Source organism: Ovis aries, chromosome 24 (assembly GCF_016772045.2).
Source record: "Ovis aries strain OAR_USU_Benz2616 breed Rambouillet chromosome 24, ARS-UI_Ramb_v3.0, whole genome shotgun sequence".
NCBI lineage: Eukaryota > Metazoa > Chordata > Mammalia > Artiodactyla > Bovidae > Ovis > Ovis aries.
Window position 1 is genome coordinate 36,365,249 of NC_056077.1, and position 19,820 is coordinate 36,385,068.

The window sequence follows — 19,820 nt, forward strand, 5'->3', positions numbered from 1 at the left end:
GTGACGGAGCCGGGAGGCAGCCCCGGGGGCGGGGCGGGGCGGGGCCGGAGGTGGGCCCCGGGGGCGGGGCCTCTGGCCCGCTGCAAGGCCGCGCTTAAGCTCCCCTGGACCGACAGCTCAGGTGAGCTGGTCAGCGCTGTCTCTTCCCGGGGCTCTAGGTGGTGACAAGTGTGGGGCAGGGACTGGGGCACTGGTTCACCCCAGCAGCAGCTCAGAACTTTCCTCCCAGCTTGGATAGGAACCGAGGTTCCCCGGGAGACCCGGACGCCGCTCTTATTCCAGAACTCGCTGTGCTGGCTTCCTCCGCGGGGCTTGGGGACCTGCGCTCTCGGCCTGGAATTGTAGGTAAAATTTAGCAGTTTGTGTCTGATGTGTGTTCTGAGGCCCCCAGGCCCTAAAATTATGTAAACACGTGTGGTCCAAGTCCTTTGGACACCAAAGAGGCGCGGGTGCCCACGGAGGACCATGAGTTGTCCAACGTCACCCAGCCCTGCCCACGTCTCGGTCAGGACTCTCTCCACCGATGCCTGATGGGGCATCGATCCCCGACTCCAGGCAGGACCCCCATCCTGGAACACTCTCTGGTCCTGCCTGACCATGTGCTCCTCCCCATGCACCCCCCTCCCCAGCAGCTGGCAGGAGCCTAGGCCCCCCTTTCAGACAGACAATGGGACAGACCAAACCCCAGGTCACACTTCTGTAGCCCCTTCAGCTGGGGATCCCCTGAGTCCAAACAGAGAGAGCAACTAATGTGTTCAGGGCGTGGGTATTGGGGAGCCTGTGAGGCCAGTGAGGAAGGGGCAGAGGTGTTCGTGGTAAGGAGCTTAGGAGAGTCCCCTAGGACGCTGGGAGGGGAAGGAGCAGGAGGGGGAGGGGTCATCCATATCTCCACCCTCCCTGGCCAGCAGCCTCCCTCCCCCAGCCCTGATGGGAACTAAAGGCCAAAGTCTGCCCCAAGGTCAAAAAATTGATTGTTTTGCAAGAAAGGGGCAGGAGTGGAACTGTGGAAGGATTGGCAGGGGAGGGCAGAGCCCCACGTCCATCATTTAGCCTGGGCTGGGGGGCCATGTCTGGAAGGCTGGACTGAAGCCAGAACTGTGCCCCCACTCTGCGAGGGGGGGAGGTGAAGAAGGGCCTGGGCCAGCTGCCTGCTAGGACCGATAAGGGGCCTCTTGGGGCTCCCACAAACGGTTTATCACTGGGGTGGGGGACAGCCTGCAGGGCTCAGGAGGGGGCACGAGCATGGAGCGGCTTGGGGGTCTACTCCGAAGAGCGGTAAGATCGGGTGCGGTTGGGGGACCCTTAGGCCTTCTCTCCAGGTCCTCCAGCCCCTTCCCCAACTCCTCCCGTTCCCATCTCTGACTCTTCCCTCCAGCCTGCCTCTCAGGACCCTCTCCCCTGCCTTGTGCTCATGGCAGCCCAAAGTCACTATGATTGCCAGATTCCTCCCCTTCCCCAATCTCATGCACGCCATGCCCCCCACAGCAAAGGTTGTCCCCAGGACCCTCTCAGACCATCTACAAGCGTGTGGAGGGCAGCCAGCAGGGACGCCTGGAGGAAGAAGAGGAAGACGGGGAGGAGGGGGCTGAACCGCCGGCCCACTTCTTTCCCATGGAGCTGAGGGGCCCTGAGCCCCTGGGCTCTCGACCAGCTCGGCAAAACCCTGGACTCTGGGCAGCAGCAGGACGAAGAGCAGCCCCCTACCTGGTCCTGACAGCCCTCCTGATCTTCACTGGGGGTGAGAGTCACCCCCACTCCCACTGGAGGGTCTGGGCTTGGGGGGATGTCTGGGGTCCAGGGAAAGGCACAAGGAGAATCTCCATCTCGCCACCCACCAGCCTTCCTCCTGGGCTATGTGGCCTTCCGGGGGTCATGCCAGGCATGCGGGGATGACGTCATGGTGGTCAGCGAGGACGTAAATGATGAGCTGAGCCCAGACTCTCACCAGGGCACGTTGTACTGGAGTGACCTCCAGGCCATGTTCCTGCGGTTCCTGGGGGAGGGGCATCTGGAAGACATTATCAGGTAAGGATCAGCTTGTCCCGTTCTGGCCCTCAAAAACCATCATCTGCTCATCTCGAGTCCTCCTCACCCAGGACCTTGAGTCATTCCACCTGCCGCCCTGACCTCCCTGTTCACTGGTCCTGGGAAGGATGGCAGGCATTGGGGGGTGGGGGGGGGACTTCCAGAAATGAGACTGGAGAGGGCATATTTAGGAGCCAAGGGAGCTGACTGAATAAGCACAGGTGGGTCCAGCCTCCACCTATGATGTGGGACAGACCCAGGAAAATCTTGAACAACACACTGAGAAGCTTAGGTTTTGACCTGTGGCAGTGGGGAGCTCTGGGGGGCTCAGAGAAATAGGGGTGTAGGGAACCAGAAAAAGAACCAAATGCATTTGTGGGTAGAGACTGTCTCTCAGTCTAGGGGGGATGCCATCCCAGCACGAGCAGGCTGGTGTTCCTCTTGTCCTGCTGAGGTCAACTTTTCGTACTGGGAAGGAGCTGCCACCTGGTAGGTCTAGGGAAGACGTCAGGAATCATTTTTTTAGTGGATTCTCCTGGGTTTTCCAAGTTGAAGATCATGTAATCTATACTTAGTGAGAGATGGGTAGCTTCTTTTCAAAAGGATTATATCTTTTAGGTCTTTTTCATTTCTTACTGCATTGGAGAAGATATGAATTTAGGTAACGATGATAATACACACCCTTGCCTATTTCCTAACTTTCATGAGAATGTTTTTCTAATACTTTGTCACTGTGTCCATGGCGCACTGGCTTAAGGGCTCTTAGTTCCCTGACTAAGAGGAACTGAGGGGTTGAACCCGGGCCCTCAGCAGTGAAAGCAGAGTCTCAACCACTGGACCACCAGGGAATCCCCTCAGTCAGCTTTTTAAAAGTGAATTAAGGAAGTATCCTATTCCTAGCTTACTGAGACTTTTTTTTTTTAAATGATCAGAAAAGAGGAACAAGAATCAAAAATTTTTTCAAACATTTTTCCAGAATGTATTGCAGTGATCACATGATTTTTCTTCTCTAATGTTTGTGTAGTCATTTGTATTAATAGATTTCTTTGTCTTCATGTGATCAACATAAACTTGATCGAGGTGCATCATTATTTGTTGATACATTGCTGAATCCATTTTGCTTGAAGATCTTAAATCTATGGCATCAGCAACATGTATGGACTCTTTTTTTCTTGAGCAACACTTGGTAGTCTGGGTACAGCCTGAGTAAGTGGATGGTTTGACAGGTCGAGGGTGGGGTGTGGCACTGTGGATGCCATCAAAGGGCAGGGAGGCAAGAGGAAGGCAGTGAGAGGGAGCAGGCAATAGGTGATGTATGCCTCTAGGCTGGATGGGGAAGGAGGGAAGCCGGGGAAGAACTGATAGATATGGAGAAATCAGACAGCGTGGAGTACCCGATGGGGTTGAAGAACAGGTATGGTGACGCTAAGGGAGTGAGTTTCAAACTGAAAAGCTCTGGTCAAAGAGCGAGATTCTGTGTCCTATTTATCCTGGAGTCTCCAGCACTGACCGCTCTGCCCGGCACTTAGTAGGTGTTCAGTAAATCAGATCAATATTCCAAAGATGGGCTTCTGGGGACAAGACTCAGGATGTGGCCGGGGAAGTGGCTGGCCAGATGCCAGAGTCCTCACTGACAGTGGATAAGTGACCAACTGGCTAGAAGATAAGAGCCGTGGTGAGGAGGGACAAGGGATGGGGTTATTGGATGGCACGGGCTTCGAAGGAAGAGAGATTCACCTGTGGAGAAATGGCCAGAAATGTGCGCAGTGGAGCCAGGAGCATGCGTCCTCTCTGGGCTCTGGTGGTGTGAAAGCCTGAGCTGCCTTCTTCAAGTGTCCCACGGGAGATGTAGCTCCCCAGGGGACAGCCAGGTTTCTGCCAAGGCAAAAGGTAGAAGGGGCACTCAGTCTGATGCTGAGGAGGGAGGACTTTGTTTGCCAGGGAAAGAGCACAGGTGGCACTGGTTTAGAGAGAGCTCAGGTAGGATGTGGGGGGTGGAGGTGGCCCTGGCACAGGTGAGATGGACGATCAGGGAGCATTCAGGTGATGGCAGGCTGGCTAGCTAAGTGGTGACTGTGGAAGAAGACAGGGGGAGGTCTCCAAGACAAGTGACCCCAGCTTCCACCGGCAACCGTGGTAGAAGGTGTCCCCGCGAGGCCCAGCTGGAGGAGGAGAGGGGTGCAGGCCCCTCACCTCTGCCTGGAGAGGGCTTTGGAAGAAAAGTGTTTCCACGCCAGGGGCAAAGAGCAGACCAGCGCATGTACATGTCGAGGGGACAGTAGATAGGTTGGTGGTGTGGGTCATTTGGCCTGCCCCAGGGAGAGCCTCAGGGATGGTGGAGAGGACCCCTGACCATCAGAAGCTGAGGCGTAAGCAGCAGGAAGTCCTGGAGACCCTGGGAGTCAAGGCAGGAGAGATTTAAGAGCCCCTCACTACCCAGGGCTCGGGCTACCCTACACCTCTGGCATCTTCCCCTGCTCCAGCCCTCTCCTCCAGGCACTCAGATGTCCCAGCCCCTGCCTCCTCCAGCACCTCAATCCCCGTTCTCCCTGCACAGGCAGACCAGTCTTCGGGAAAGGGTAGCCGGGTCGGCCGGAATGGCAGCCCTGGCTCAGGACATTCGTGCTGAGCTCTTGCGCCAGAGGCTGGACCACGTGTGGATGGACACGCACTACGTGGGGCTGCAGTTCCCAGATCCGTGAGTGCTGGCGGGGGGCGGCGTGGCGGGGTTGGGGGGGCGCTGACTGTGGGGCGCTCACCACCGCGACTCCTCAGGGCTCGCCCTAACACCCTGCACTGGGTTGACGCCTCCGGGAAGCACGGGGAGCAGCTGCCACTGGAGGACCCCGACGTCTACTGCCCCTACAGCGCCACGGGTAACGCCACGGTGAGCCTGCCCGGTCCCCAGGATGGGGCGGCCTGTCCTCTCCCTGGACGCGCCTCACGGCCCCCCCATCCTCCTCTCCCCAGGGGAAGCTGGTGTACGCCCACTACGGGCGGCCGGAGGACCTGCAGGACCTGCGGGCTCGGGGTGTGGAGCCGGCGGGGCGCCTCCTGCTGGTGCGCTTGGGAGTGATCAACTTTGCCCAGAAGGTGAGGGTTCCCGGAGGACGGAACCTGGGGCAGTGGAACCGGGAGGGTGCCCGCTGGGGAGCCCGAGCATCGAATGGTGGCAAGTGGGAAGCGTCCAGGAGGCTGTCAGAGGGAGAAAAGGGAGAACCAAATGGGCTGTGAGAAACTCGGTGGGAACAGAATCAGGAGGTTGGGGTGGGGAACAGAAACAGGAGGGAATACCGGGCTTGCGGGTGCCCACAGCTACAGATCAGAGGCCCTGCCATTCCACTTTTATTTGCATTTTCTTCCCTTCTCTAAATCTGCTTTTTTTGGGAGAAGGGGTCCTTTAGTCACGTGCCTTCCCCAGGTGGCCAGTGCCCAGGACTTTGGGGCCCAAGGAGTGCTCATATACCCGGACCCGGCAGACTTCTCCCAGGGCCCGCACAAGCTCAGCCTGTCCAGTCACCGGGCTGTGTATGGACAAGTGAGTCTTGGGGGAGCTGTAGTGCCTTCCTGGGGTCCCTGGGCTGTAGCGCCCTGCCTAGGATGAGGCTCGCATGCTGTTCTGGGAGCTTAGCTCCCAGTTTCAGTTTGGGCACCCCTCTCCCAACAGGTGCACCTGGGGACGGGGGACCCCTATACGCCTGGCTTCCCTTCCTTCAATCAGACCCAGTTCCCTCCAGTCCAATCCTCGGGTCTCCCAAGCATCCCAGCCCAGCCCATCAGTGCGGACATTGCCTCCCTCCTTCTGAGGTGAGGACCATGTGGGAACCAGGAGGGGAGGAGGCAGGGAAGGTAGGCTGCAGCTAGCTCATAAGGTGTCTTGGGTGAGCTAGAACAAGACGGCTCTTCTGGGTGGGCACAGCCTGCTGCCAGGGGCCACCCTGTTGTGAGTGGAACTCCAGGTCATATGACACCCTCTGCTGGGCACCCTTGAGCAGGATATAAGCTGCACAACTGTCCAAGGAAGCCCTGGCCCCTCAGCCAGGGCACAGATGCAGAGAGCTGGAGCCAGAGGGTGAGAGGGAGAGAAGGAGTCAAGAGGGGGGCTTCGTCTATAGCCTGGGCCTCTCTGCCATTAATTCCTTCTGTCCCACCCCTTTCCAGGAAGCTTGAAGGCCCTGTGGCCCCCCAGGAATGGCAGGGGCACCTACCAGTCTCCCCTTATCGCCTGGGCCCTGGGCCAGGCCTGCACTTGGGGGTCAACAACCACAGGGCCTCCACGCCCATCAGTAACATCTTTGGCTGCATCGAGGGCCGCTCTGAGCCAGGTGTGCTTGCTTGCCCAGCATCACACACACCCTGCCGGGGACGGGGGGAGAGGCTGGCAAGTTGGGCCTGGGCTGGGACTGAGTGGGGGTGGGTGGCAGTGAGACCTCATGGTCAAAGCTGTCTAAAGATAGAACAGGCAGTTCTGCACAGTAGTGAGTTCCCTAGCACCACAGGTGAACAAGCCTAAGTTGGATGATGTTAGAGCATGAAAGGGAGGTCAGACTACAACAGATGAGCCTTTCAAACATAACCTGATGTGGATAACAGTGAGGAACCAGAGTTCTTGAGCTGAGGAGTGTGGTACCTAGAAGTGCTGGAGGAGTGGCACATAGAGGCCTGTGATGAGGCTCCAGTGAGGATGCTGGTGGTGGGAGTGTGAGTGGGAAGGGTCAGAGAGAGATTTAAAAGGGGAAAGACTCATCAGGAAAAGGCAATGGCACCCCACTCCAGTACTCTTGCCAGGCAAATTCCATGGACGGAGGAGCCTGGTCGACTGCAGTCCATGGGGTCGCTGAGGGTCAGACACGGCTGAGCGACTTCACTTTCACTTTTCACTTTCATGCACTGGAGAAGAAAATGGCAACCCACTCCAGTGTTCTTGCCTGGAGAATCCCAGGGACGGGGGAGCCTGGTGGGCTGCCATCTATGGGGTCACACAGAGTTGGACACGACTGAAGCGACTTAGCAGCATCAGGACTCGGTGAGGGACAGATGGACATGCTGATCAGGGAGATAATGGAGTCCAGAACGACCCCAGGCACCTCGATGAAGGAGCAGACCATCCGGGAAGGGCCAAGGAGAGGAGAGGCACTCTTTAGGGACAGACAAGATTGCAGGCTGGGGCTGTGGAGATGTGAGGGTCCTCAAGAAAGGGACCCTTCCAAGGTTGAAGGAGAAGTCTCTAGGTTCTGCCCGCATAACAGGTGGGCCCCCAACACCCCTCCCCCAGATCAGTATGTGGTCATCGGGGCCCAGAGGGATGCGTGGGGCCCAGGAGCGGCCAAGTCCGCTGTGGGGACCGCCATACTGCTGGAGCTGGTGCGGACCTTTTCCTCCATGGTGAGCAATGGTAAGGTCAGGACCTCTGGGCTTGGGCCGGGCAGCTGGGGCTGTGTGGCGTGAGCCAGGAGGGGGCAGAGAGGCAGTTAGGGGCACAGGCTGGAGGGTGGCCACTGAGACCTGGGCTCCAAACCTGGCTTCCTCCATGCCCTGGCTGCTTGGCCACAGCCAAGTCACTTCACCTTCATCTCTTCACTTAAACATGAAAGTACTAATAGTCCTTAGTGAAGACTAACCTGGAGATGACTTATGCAAGCAATCCCCATCACTGATACAGCTGAGTCAGGGCAGACCCAGGTTAGATGGGCTGGGATGGGGGCTTGGTGGGAGAGAAGGAGAGATCCCAGGGGACCAGGACAGAGGAAGACAAAGAGGTGGGGGTCTTTACTTGGCCCCCTCAGCCAAGCCCATCCTCCCCCTCCCCTCCCACTGCCCCCCCCCCCACTGCCCCCAGGCTTCCAGCCCCGCCGAAGTCTTCTCTTCATCAGCTGGGATGGTGGTGACTTCGGGAGTGTGGGCTCCATGGAGTGGCTGGAGGTAACCTGGGGTCCTGGGCAGGGAGTCGGTGATGGGGAGAGGTGGGGAGGGGGCAAGAGGAGGGAATTCACATTCCACACCCCTCACCCACAGGGCTACCTCAGCGTGCTGCACCTTAAAGCCGTGGTCTATGTGAGCCTGGACAACGCAGTGCTGGGTGAGCAGGGAGCAGTGCCACGACCTGGCTCCCATCAGGTGCACCCTGCCCCTGGGTGCCAAGCCTGAGGCCTGGCATCCCTCCCTCTCCACAGGGGATGACAAGTTTCACGCCAAGACCAGCCCCCTTCTCATCAGCCTCATTGAGAACATTCTGAAGCAGGCAAGAGCCGGGCCAGGAGCAGGGGATGAAGGGAAGCTGCTGGCCGCTAGAGCCTGACCAGTGCCCCTCCAAACCTGCCCCCAGGTGGACTCTCCCAACCGCAGTGGGCAGACCCTCTACGAGCAGGTGGTGGTCACCAACCACAGCTGGGAAGCCGAGGTGTAAGTGGGGGCGAGCAGGGAAGAGGGCTGTGTGTGGCGGGGGGCGGTGGGGAACACGTGGGCCACCCTGAAGCCACACCACACTCCCTCCTGCCCCTCCCCAGGATCCGGCCACTGCCCATGGACAGCAGCGCCTATTCCTTCACGGCCTTTGCGGGGGTTCCTGCCGTTGAGTTCTCCTTCCTGGAGGTGAGACTTCCGGGCCCTGTCCCAGAGCGGTAGCCCCTGGGCCTGCGTGCACAGTGCCCGCGGCCAGCACCCCCTCCCCGCCCTGTCCGGCAGGACGGCCCGGCATACCCGTTCCTGCACACAAAGGATGACACCTATGAGAACCTGCACAGGGTACTGCGGGGCCGCCTGCCCGCCGTGGCCCAGGCCGTGGCCCAGCTCGCCGGGCAGCTCCTCATCCGGCTCAGCCACGATCACCTGCTGCCCCTCGACTTCGGCCGCTACGGGGACGTGGTCCTCAGGCACATCGGCAGCCTCAACGAGTTCTCTGGGGACCTCAAGGTTCGAGATGCCAACCCGGCTCCGGGTTTCCGGTGGGGTGTGGGGAGCGACGCGCCACATCCCGTGAAAGTGCCACATGTGCCAGGGAGATCTGCCCCATCTCCCCCTTGGTCTAGGGCCCCTCTGCCAACCTGGCCCCTTTACACCCGCCCCAGTCACTAAGCCCCTAGGACCCCGCTGGCACCCGCCCGGCCGCACAAGGCTTCTCTCCCTTCCTTCTGCTCCCAGCATTCTGTCCCCTTATACCTCCAACCCCTGCCAGTCCAGGGCCCCAGCCCCAGCCCCCCAGCACCTGGACCCCCACCCCCCCACCCTAGGCCGGGGTCCTGGTCCCCGCTGCCGATCCCAGCCCGTGCCTCTGCCCTCAGGCCCGCGGGCTGACCCTCCAGTGGGTGTACTCGGCGCGGGGGGACTACATCCGGGCGGCCGAAAAGCTGCGGAAGGAGATTTACAGCTCGGAGGAAAGCGACGAGAGGCTGATGCGCATGTACAACGTGCGCATCATGCGGGTGAGGCCCCGCCCAGCCCGTCCGCCGCCATCCGCGCCGCGCCGGCCTCTTCCGGCGGCCTGGGGTCCCTCCTCAAGGCCCGGGTCCCACCTCCGGACCTGGCGCCTGCGGCTGCCCTCCTCCCCTCGCTTCGCTTTCACGGGTCTCTGTCGTCCCGGCGCTGCTAATCCTAGACGCGCAGGCCTTTGCTCACAGGCCCGCCAGGCTGGAGCCACCGCTGAGACGGGCCGGCAAAGTGATGAGACACGGCGCGCCAGCCCCTTGGCTACAGTTGCCTGGCTACCGCAATTGCAGAACTAAGACAAACCGCGCCTCCTCCGGTTCCCCACTGCCGACCCACCTCCTCCCCGCAAGCATGTCCACGGTGGTCCACAGTCTAAGAGGTGCAGGATTATGGCTCGGGAGGTGCAAAAAGCTTGAGAAATTCAGAGCATAGAGACCCCTCTTCCTTCTGGTGAGATGGATGAGCCCCAGAAGGGCTGCCTGGAGAAGATGTCATGTGAAAGTTATACAAGATTATTATTATTCCCTTGCCAATCCCTCTTGCTTTGAATACTTTGCAACCTGCACCCCATCTCCAGTTGCAACCCCTCCTCTTCCATTTCCTTACCCCAAGAACTCAACTCTGCAACCCTTTGACCTCTAGAATTGAGTGCATAGAGGCTGTGGGGAAAAGTCTCTAGAGCAAAATGCTAAGCAGGCCCATCCTCAGTGAGTGTGGGGTGAACAGGGAACATGCATGCATGCGCGATATGGGGATGCTGTGTCTGGCCTTTGCAAGGTCTTGTTCTTTTTCTCCCTCCGCCCCTTCCTTTTGCTGTCATACTGTCTTTCTGTTCACAAACCCACCCCTCTTGCTCTTTTGTCCTGGCTCCTTTCTCTTGGATTGGACTTGGTTTATTCTCATTCACAGATCTTGCTCTAACCCCTACTGTGCCAGGCTCTAGAGACACAAAAAGACACCTCCTCCCCTTGAAGTTGCCGTGTGCCCCTCAAGAGATAAAGGCCATCTGGACACGATTAGGCCATAAGAAACAATTCACACTCAGAGCTGGAGAGTAAAAGATGTAGGGCTAAAAAAGGCTGGGGGAAAGAGGTAGGGCTTCAGAACCCAAAACAGGGCTGAGCCAGACCCAGGGAACTTCGTGGCTCTAAACAGGGGTTGGTAAACTACAGCCAGCAGGCCAAATTTGGTCTGCCACTTGTTTTTGTAAGTGAAGTTTTATTGCAACACAGCCATGCTCACTGGTTTTCCTATTGTGTGTGGTTGCTTGTGTGCTACAGCAGCAAAGTTGAGTAGCTGCAACAGAAACAGTATGGCCTGCAAAGCCTAAAATAGTTACTGTCTGGCTTTTTGCAAGAAGGAAAAAAAGTTTGCTGACCCCTGCTTTAGACTATAATATAGGTCTTGAAGAACAGACAGAACTTGGGTTAGTGCCAAAAGAGGATGTTTCAGGGTGGAGAGACCAAGAATGAGGGCATGGCAGTAAAACAGGTCTGGCTTTCCTCGGGGGCAGGGCATGGACCAGCAGAGCCAGAACAGAAGCCCTGTGAAGGAGAGGAGGGGAGTGGGTTAGAGATCAACTTTGGGGTTTGGGTTTGAGGGGTCTGGGGCATCAAGGAAATCTAGAAGATTTTTAAGCAGGCAGGTGATGTGAACAAAGTGGAATTTTAGGAAGGTTTTGACCAGATTGTAATGGCTTGAACAGGGAATGAAGTTAGTAGCAGCTGAGCTTTTGGGGGGGGGGTGGCAAATACCACCTGAAGTGAGACATTTGGAAGGAAAAATGGACAGGCTGGAGGCTTCCTTGGCAGCACAGTGGTTAGGACTCTGTGCTCCCAATGCAAGGGGCACAGGTTTGATCCCTGCTCAGGGACTTAAGATCCCTGGATGCCACCCCTCAAAAAACAACAATAACAAAACCCCAAAACCTTCCTCAAGTGATTCTAATGTGCAGCCAGGGGTGAAAACCACTGTATTATAGGTCATGAGAAGAGCAGGAAGGTGGAGGTCAAAACTTGGACCTGGCCAAAGGTGGGAGGAGAAGGAATCGGAGCCGCTGGCAGAAAGGTGGGAGAACTGGGCTAGGAACCAGGCCGTCTCAGGAAGATTGAACAACATATGAGTCAAGAGGGTGAGGACCCAGGGTCAAGCAGTTCCTAAGGCCCAGCCTGTCCCCTTGGCCTTTTGATCTGGGCTGTGGACATTCACAGAGGGGTGCAGGAATGACTGGGGTGTGGAGAGGTGAGGACGATAGACGGTTCTTTGAGGCTTTGAGCAGGGAAGTGAATGGGAGAGGAAGGAAGACTGGGAGTCCTGGATGCAGGGCTGGAGGCTCAAGGGAGAAAGAAAGGGATACAATCCGAAACACGGTGAGCGGGCGCATCCTACCTGACTACTGGTGACGTCATATGCAAGCCTTTCCTGATTGGTTAGATAAAAGAAGGTGGGCCTTAAAGAGGCTGCTGCTAAGAGGCTGCTCAACGGTATTGACTCAGCGCGCAAGAGGTCCCAAGGTGGGTCTGGAACTACGGTTCGGACTTCGACCTGGTCCCCTTCTCGGCGCAGGTGGAGTTCTACTTCCTGTCCCAGTACGTGTCGCCGGCCGACTCCCCGTTCCGTCACATCTTCCTGGGGCGCGGAGACCACACGCTCCACGCGCTTCTGGACCACGTGCGGCTGCTGCGTGCCGGCGGCGCCGGGGCCACCTCCTCCCAGGTGGCAAGGGGCCTGGGCTTCCAGGAGAGCCGCTTCCGGCGCCAGCTGGCCCTGCTTACCTGGACGCTGCAGGGGGCAGCCAACGCGCTGAGCGGGGACGTCTGGAACATCGATAACAACTTCTGAGGCCCATGGCAGGGTATGGGGTGGGGGTTGGGAATAGGCCCCTGACCCCTGGCGAGAGCCCTTGGCCTCTTGAGCGCTTCCTGGGTGACAGAGATGCCTGTGCACCACCTCCCATTGCTGACTAATTTATTAGTCCTTACCATAACTCTCAGGGCTCAGCGATGGTGCCAGGGCAGACACCCCACATACCAGACCCAGGGCAGTAGTAGGTGAGCAGTGCCTTCCATAATGGGATGGTCATACTGTCAGCTAATCAGAGAGCAGCATCTGCTCCTTCAATCACAGACCCTTCCTCTTCAGAAGAGGGGGTTTCCCCCAACAGCTAGAGGCCGCTATGGAAGGTTTTGTAAGCCCTGGGACCTGGCCATCCTTGGTAGGAAACACTGCTGGGACCCTAGTGTTATGGCCAACAGGAGGCCTATAGTGGGAGGGGCTGGGGTTTGAACCTCAATAAACCACGTGTGGCATCTGTTGTTTATAGCACTTCTATGTGGCTTCCTCACCCGCACCTCACCCTGGGGAAGGGCTGGGCAGAAGGACCCGGAGAGGATGCAGGTTGGAATGCTGTCTCCACGGGGAAAAGAGCTCCCAAGGAACTAACGAGAGAGGACATAGGAGGGTCTCCCAAGATAACCACAGGTTAGGGGACTATAATTTGCAATGGCTGGTACAAAATGAAAGAGCGGAGATTCTTGTTCAAAAAGCAAAAGCAAAGCTTTTTTCTTCTTTCCACAGCCTCTCAGTCTGTCATGGTGGTTCTTCATTTGTTATTTAATGTCCAGATCACTCAGACAAGGAAATACTCTGGGCAGATCCCCACAGGCACGCAGAGTTCTGCCCCACAATTTGCTACAGACAGCACACGTGCCCTAACCAGAGCCAAACCCAGACCTGTGCTGGCACCCAGTCCCTGCTGGGAATGGAGGGTGACAACTGTGATTGGGTGGGGACAGGTGAGAACCCATCGGAGGTGTTGGAACCCCCAGCATAGGCTCCATTGCCTCATCAGACTGCACTTCCAAAACTTAAGTTCAGAGATAAAATCATTGAAAATGTCAAGATAGAGACTGCAGAGCACTAACTCCCAAGCACGGTGGCCCCTTTGGAGCATAGCCTTGTGAGCCTGCCATGGCCACACAGCCTAGAGTGGCCCAGCCTGGGACCTCTCTCCCCTCCAGGGTCTCCTATGGCCCCTCGTTGAACAGAGGTAGAAGCTGCAGGAGGTCGGGAAATTCCAGGTGCTGCTGGCACCATTTTAGCTTTAATCGTGGGCTCTGGCACCTGTGACCCTGGTTCTCTCATTTTCTGGCAGCTCCGTAAATCCTAGGGCCTGTCTCTCAGGCTCCTCGTCCTCTCTTGTTCCCAGGATGGTGTGAGAGGTCCTAGCCTGCTTCTCACAGGCTGGGAGGTAAAGGCTTCTTCAGTTACAACTCAGGATGCCCCTAGGTTCTAGGATGAAGCTGCGCCCTCCTTAGCCCCTGAGTCTGACTTTGTGGACTCCCAGGAGCCTAGACCAGGGGTCAGAAGCCTCCTTGACTCCTTGCTTCCCTGACATACCATCCGGAACAAATTTCCAAGTTGTCTCTCGGCCCTCTCCACCTTGTCCATTGGCTCCTGTTGGTAGACAGGTAGGTAGGCCTGGTTGAAAAGGTCCACATCCTAATGCCTGGAATCTGTAAATGAACATCGCCTTACATGACAAAAAGGACTTTGCAGGTGTGATGAAGTGAGGATTTTGAGATGGAGAGTGCAAATTCATATGTTGAAACCCTAATCTAGTGCCTCAGAATGTTTTTGAGGGCCTTGAAAGAAGTGATTAAGTTAAAATGAGGCCATCAGAATGGGCCTAATCTAATCTGACTGATGTCATTGAAAGAAGAGGAAACCGGATGCGAGGAGAGACCTGGGATGGTGTGCAGAGGGGAAAGGCCGTGTGAGGACCCAGGGAGGAGGGAGACATCTGCACGCCAAGGAGAGAGGCGTCAGGAAAAACCAAACCTGCTGACACCTTGATCTCAGACACCAGCTCCCAGAACTGTGAAAAAAATGAATTTCTGGTGTTTAAGCCACCCACTCTAGAGTGATATGCTAGAGGTGGGACTGGGGACTTAATCACAAAGGCTCTCTCTCTCTTTTTTTTTTTTTAATTTTTTCGGCTGTGTTGGGTCTTCATTGCTGTGAGTGCTTTCCCCCAGTTATGGTGAGTGGGGACTGCTCTCTAGATGCAGGGCCCGGACTTCTCATTGCAGTGGCTTCTCTTGTTGTAGAGCGCAGGCCCTAGGTGCGAGGGCTTCATAAGTTGCAGCATGGGGGCTCTGTAGCTGTGGTGCACTGGCTCAGTTGCTCCGCAGCATGTGGGAACTTCCTGGACCAGGCATTGAACCCGTGTCTCCTGTGTTGGCAGGCAGATTCTTTACCACTGAGCCTCCGAGGAAGCCCATTACTAGGGTTCTTATTAAAGGAGGCAGGAGGATCAGAGATAAAGGAAATGTGACAATAGAAGCAGAGGGTCAGAATCAGAGACTTGAAGATGTTATACTCCTGGCTTTTTTTTTCAAGTGACTTAAAAAAATGATCATTTGTTAGAATTTTTTCTCTTGGCTTTAAAGATGGAGGAAGGGGTCACCATTCAAGGAATGCAGATGGCCTCTAGAAGCTAGAAAAGCCAAGGAAACATCCTCCCAGGGGCCTCCAGAGGGAACCAGCTCTGGGGACATCTTGATTTTATCCCCAGAAGATTCATCTTGGAGTTCAGACCCCCAGAACCATAAGAGTGCCCTTGGATCTTCCCTGGTGGCTCAGACAGTAAAACGTCTGACTACAATGCGGGAGACCTGGGTTCAATCCCTAGTTCGGGAAGATCTCCTGGAGAAGGAAATGGCAACCCACTCCAGTATTCTTGCCTGGAAAATCCCACGTACGGACAAACCTATGGGGTCGCAAAGAGTTGGACATGACTGAGCAACTTCACTCACTCACTCAAGCCAGGAGTTTGTGATAAACTGTTACAACAGCCACTGGAAACTAATACCCACCCACTCCAATTGCCGCCAACTCAGCGTTTTCTAAGAAATCTGCTTAAAAAAAAAAAGTGTTCCAAGCCCCTCCCACCAGATCTCACTTGCAGCAAGGCCTTTCCTCAGCAGCTCATTCAAGTGTGATACCTCAAATGCCTTTTGGGGGTCCTAGGCACAGCCAGGCTAGCGTGAATGGTTTGGTGAGGGGTTTGCTGGGCCGTGGGGAGAGCCCTGCTCACATCCTAGACACAGGCTGCCACCCTCTGCACAGAATCAGACTCACATGTCACTGAACCCTACTCTGGGTGTGGGAAGGACGAGGCCCCCCGGGGCAGTGGGGCAACTCCCAAGGCCCCCAAAGCAAAGCTGGAGCAGCTGATAACCTTACAGCAGCGTAGCAGACAGTCTGTCTGCATGTTATCTTGCTGATTTTTGTTCCCAATCAAGGATCTATCTGCCAGTGTCACTGGCTGTCCTTCCCCTCCTCCCCTTTCACCTTGCATCTGCAGAAGGGCTGGAAACCTGCCTTTCAAGCAGCTTTTTTTCCATTGCCTTCACTTCCCCCACCTGGTTAGGCTGAAGTTTATGTCAGGCAGTGCCACTTCCCCCCATCTTGCCAGGGACTTTTCTTAGCCACAGGGGCTGAGGTCAAAGAAGAGACAAAATAAAAGCAGAGAAATCTGAGACAAAAAGGCAGAAGAGGATTCTGGGGAAGGGAAGCCTCCCGGCAACCCTGGCAAGAGGCTCTGATGGCTTAAGACGGTGGGACCTGAGTTCGACAGCAGGTGGGAATAGGTGGTATTTGTGTCTGTTTCTTTTCACCTTTGGCATTGGAAAAGACCCTGATGCTGGAAAGACTGAGGGCAGGAGGGGAAGGGGGTGACAGAGGATGAGATGGCTGGATGGCATCATCTCATCGATACAACAGACATAAGTTTGAGCAAACTTCAGGAGATGGTAAAGGACAGGGAAGCCTGGTGTCCTGCCATCCATGGGGTCGCAAAGAGTCGGACACAACAGTGAATGAACAACATGCTGGCTTAGCAACATGATCCTTAAGACAGAGTTAAAAGGAATCTTAAGAATCAACTTTCCCAATTCCCTCATTTTACAGGCATAAACTGAAGCTCCAAGAAATTAAATGACTCGCTCAAGATCACATGGTTTTTTGGCACAGCACCAGGCCTTGACCTGCTGCTGCTGCTGCTGCTGCTGCTGCTAAGTCGCTTCAGTCGTGTCCCACTCTGTGCGACCCCATAGACGGCAGCCTAACAGGCTCCCCCGTCCCTGGGATTCTCCAGGCAAGAACACTGGAGTGGGTTGCCATTTCCTTCTCCAATGCAGGAAAGTGAAAAGTGAAAGTGCTCAGTCATGTCTGACTCGTAGCGACCCCATGAATTGCAGCCTACCAGGCTTCTCTGTCCATGGGATCTTCCAGGCAAGAGTACTGGAGTGGGTTGCTATTTCCTTCTTCAGGCCTCAACCTAGGTCTTTTAAATCCTCAATGGGCCTCAGGTGGGAGCAGGAGGAACTGGAGGAATGATGTGGGAAGAAAGGGGCATGTTTCTTACATATTTCTCAGTTCAATTTTACAAATTTATTTGATTCAACTTGGAAAAAGATAACAAATCCCTAGGTCTGGGGGGAGATGGGCAGGAAGAAGGAAGCAGGAGTTGAGACGAGGTTATGAACATCACAGTGGCTGTCTCACGTCCACATCCGCATCCATGTTCTGGCCCGGGGAAGCGGTGTGGAAGTGGAGCAGAGCTCAGGTCCGGAGGAACACCATGGTGAGGAGCCCTGGAGAGGGGAGAAAAAAAGCAAGGTCGTGTGTGGAGCCTGCTGGCTCTACATACCCTCTTTCCAGCCCCCACACTCCTCTCTCTGGGCCTGTATTGACTGGGCTCACCTAAGACGTAGGCTGCCACCAACTTTTGTCCCAGGGAGACGTGAAGGATTTGGGGCAGCTGGCTGCCAAGTTCATCCTGGAGCGGGAGCAGCAGGAAGGCCACAGAGACTGTGCCCATCAGCAAGAAGAGGAGGAAGGAGCTGGTGGCCAGTTGTGGGTGAGGGTCTGGGGAACAAGGCCCGTCAGGAGCTCCAGCCTCCACTCCTGTTCAGCCCAGGGAGGAGGCTGAAGGTGGAAGGTGTACCCACTTTTCGTTGGACACTGGAAGCGTCCTCTTCTCCCTGGAGCCCCTGTCCCCACAGCGCAAGAGACCCTCTCCCCTCTGGTCCCTCATCATTTTCCGCTCTTCAGCTCTGCCTTGATTACTGGCTCCCGTGTACTGTGTGTCAGGCAGGGACCTCTGTCTCCCATAAAACACAACATAGTATGTAATTGCTCAACCTGCATTTCTTATTGAACTGAACTGAGCTGACACAGGATGGGAAGTACTGGAGCCAGAGCTAAACAAAGTTTTTCTCTCTAGGTGGAGGCCAGAAACCAAGGAAACTGCGAAGTCTGCTTCTCCCCTAACCTGATATAAAATCTTAACTTCTAGAAATGTTGCTATCAAAAAGCAAAAGGCTGAACCGGAAGGGAATTCCCTGGCGGTCCACTGGTCAGGATTCTGCGCTCTCACTTCCAGGACCCCTTGTTCCATCCCTGGTCTGGGAATTAAGATTCTGCAAGCCCAGAAGGGGCACCAAAAACCCCACAAAACCCCAGAACAACAACACAACAAAAAAACTCTTCTATTCCAAACGAACTCACCTCTAAGGTCATGCTAGGTCCCCTCCCCCTACGGAACTTAAGAATTCCCATCCCCAAACTCACTTTCTGGGAAGGGCTGGGCCGTGGATGGTGCTGTCCAGGAATGAGGCTCTGGGTGGGGTGTTGGGTCAGACTGTCCCTGAAGCTCAAGGGGGTACGCTGGGGCCCTCAGAACCGAGGTGATGTCCTTGCGCCCCACCACTCGGCCCTCTGTTCCCTCCTCAGAGAGCTCAATGCGGAAGCGATCCTGGACATCATAGTGCCTGGGATGGGGGGCCACGTGGCGAATCACACTGGGCCGGAGAAAAGAGAGAGGCCCATTGAGGGGCAGTGATCCAAGTGAATCCAGGCCCCACCTTCCCAGGAAACTCCCCCTTAGGGATGCAGACAGAGGGTGGGGAAAAACAGGCTGAAGAGCACCAGTTCTGAGACCTAAGTCACAAGAGGGTAAATCAGACAAAGCTGGCAGCGACCACTGGCTTTCATCAGCCTCCCCACCCGCTCAACTCACATGTCAATGCAGGACTGGGGCTTCACGTATCCTTCCGCGTCAAACACTGTGTATTTGGCAGGTGCTGTGCACAGCACTGGGGGAAAAGGCAGAGAGATCGATGGACTACTGCCTCAGAGAATCCTGCACAAGCCCCGCCCATGGAGTCCCCCCAGCCTTCTACCCTAGGACAGGACTGGACCCTTCCATTCTGCCAAGGCCGGACAGTCAACCGTCCTCATCTGACTCCTCCAGTCCACCCAGCTCCCCAGCCTATTGCCGCCAGTCCCCACATCCCGAGTACGAGGCGCCCATCCCCTTCACCTCGGAAGCGAAGCACTGCTCCAGTGGGGTTATAGAGGGTCAGCAGCTGCCGGGGTCCGCTCCGTTGGTCCGCCCTGAATACTAGATCCGGGGGAAAGACGAGAACCGGGACAACAGGTCCCGAGGGAGGAGGGGCGCCCCGGGACCCCCGCCCAGGAGCCCCCGGACCCACCAGCTCCTGGTCCTGGGGCGCCCCACGGCGCATGCAAGCTCTGGGCGGTGGAACATCCGAGGGCAGAGCTCAGGGGACGGGGCCTGGAGTATAAAGCTGAGGGGTGAGAGGCGCGAAGGGAACGGGATGAGACCGTAAGGCAGGGCGTGGACTGATTCCGCCGCCGCCGCCTCAGAACCCCTCTAGATAAGGCCCCCCCAGCAGACCAGGCCCAGGTCCCCCAAACCCTTCTTCTCCCCCAGCAGCGCCCCGGGTCCCCTTAAGCCCCGCCCCCAAGCCCTACCTCGAGGGTCACGCCCACCCGGGAAACCCGGCCCCTCGCGGCTCCCAGCCCGGGCCCTCGTCTTCCGTCTTAGTTCCTGATCTCCATAGGCCCCGCCCCTTCCGGGCGTCCAGGGGCACCCGCCCCCTGCCTCCGAGGCCCGATTCCGCCGGCCGCCGCGGCCTCTTCCTGAGCTGCTCTTTCCGCCTCTTGCTCTCCTGTATCTGGGCCTCCGATCACTTCCTGAGCTCGTCGGGCTTCCGCCTCCGAACGGCCGCTCGCGCTCTGAAGCTCACCTCCGGTCACAGCACCTGCCAATCAACCTGTGGCCGGACCAGGGCTGCCATCTTTCCGGGAGACCGTTTCTGCACTTCCGCCGTACGGTTTCTATCATTGGCCCGGGCGGCCTCGACTCAGCTGTGACTGTTCGCCGATTGGTGCGCCTAAAGCGGTGATTGGCTTGATCCTAGTGACGTAACACTTGACGAGCGTCTCGGGCTAGAACGCTAACCCTGGAATAAGTGGGGCGGCGGGCTAGGGAGAGGGAC

The 19,820-nt window shown here is 56.7% G+C and overlaps 2 protein-coding genes across 11 annotated transcripts; one reads left to right on the plus strand and one right to left on the minus strand.

Moving 5' to 3' along the window:
* Positions 1-59: 59 nt before the first annotated feature.
* TFR2 (transferrin receptor 2) lies at positions 60-12,774 on the plus strand. Of its 7 annotated transcripts, XM_027961523.3 has the most exons (20): positions 60-121; positions 230-341; positions 1,215-1,275; positions 1,486-1,738; positions 1,839-2,025; positions 4,583-4,723; positions 4,801-4,912; positions 4,996-5,118; positions 5,447-5,563; positions 5,693-5,832; positions 6,187-6,350; positions 7,301-7,420; positions 7,865-7,947; positions 8,041-8,104; positions 8,199-8,266; positions 8,351-8,427; positions 8,532-8,616; positions 8,710-8,937; positions 9,306-9,446; positions 12,016-12,774. In XM_027961523.3, exons 3-20 carry the CDS (start codon positions 1,243-1,245, stop codon positions 12,289-12,291), a joined length of 2,412 nt encoding a protein of 803 aa, XP_027817324.1. In that variant the 5' UTR covers positions 60-121; positions 230-341; positions 1,215-1,242; the 3' UTR covers positions 12,292-12,774. The 7 variants fall into 7 exon arrangements, 6 of the variants coding, with proteins under 6 accessions (XP_027817324.1, XP_027817323.1, XP_027817326.1 ...); XM_027961522.2 differs by having other exon boundaries at positions 97-345; XR_006057920.2 differs by lacking the exons at positions 60-121; positions 230-341 and adding an exon at positions 9,642-9,829 and having other exon boundaries at positions 1,220-1,275; positions 12,016-12,128.
* A 4,108-nt stretch (positions 12,775-16,882) lies between these two features.
* On the minus strand, positions 16,883-19,647 carry MOSPD3 (motile sperm domain containing 3). Of its 4 annotated transcripts, none has more exons than XM_015104232.3 (6): positions 19,569-19,647; positions 18,839-19,106; positions 18,536-18,611; positions 18,088-18,317; positions 17,218-17,421; positions 16,883-17,108 (listed from the first exon to the last, which is right to left on the minus strand). In XM_015104232.3, the coding sequence occupies exons 2-6, from the start codon at positions 19,041-19,043 to the stop codon at positions 17,077-17,079; spliced, it is 747 nt and encodes a 248-aa protein (XP_014959718.2). In that variant the 5' UTR covers positions 19,044-19,106; positions 19,569-19,647; the 3' UTR covers positions 16,883-17,076. The 4 variants fall into 4 exon arrangements, with proteins under 4 accessions (XP_014959718.2, XP_011959927.2, XP_042096154.1 ...); XM_012104537.5 differs by lacking the exon at positions 19,569-19,647 and adding an exon at positions 19,294-19,380; XM_042240220.1 differs by having other exon boundaries at positions 17,218-17,382; positions 18,839-19,647.
* Between the last annotated feature and the right edge of the window lie 173 nt (positions 19,648-19,820).

What these genes read in the sequence shown, in the direction of transcription:
- TFR2 (XM_027961523.3), top strand. Translation starts at nt 1,243, where the DNA reads ATGGAGCGGCTTGGGGGTCTACTCCGAAGAGCG. An exon ending in ACCGGGCTGTGTATGGACAA is followed by an intron (nt 5,564 to 5,692) that starts GTGAGTCTTGGG and finishes CTCTCCCAACAG; the next exon opens with GTGCACCTGGGGACGGGGGA. An exon ending in TTGAGAACATTCTGAAGCAG is followed by an intron (nt 8,267 to 8,350) that starts GCAAGAGCCGGG and finishes ACCTGCCCCCAG; the next exon opens with GTGGACTCTCCCAACCGCAG.
- MOSPD3 (XM_015104232.3), bottom strand. Translation starts at nt 19,043, where the DNA reads ATGCGCCGTGGGGCGCCCCAGGACCAGGAGCTGGTGGGTCCGGGGGCT. An exon ending in AGCAGTGCTTCGCTTCCGAG is followed by an intron (nt 18,612 to 18,838) that starts GTGAAGGGGATG and finishes CTTTTCCCCCAG; the next exon opens with TGCTGTGCACAGCACCTGCC. An exon ending in GGTGGCAGCCTACGTCTTAG is followed by an intron (nt 17,109 to 17,217) that starts GTGAGCCCAGTC and finishes TCCCCTCTCCAG; the next exon opens with GGCTCCTCACCATGGTGTTC.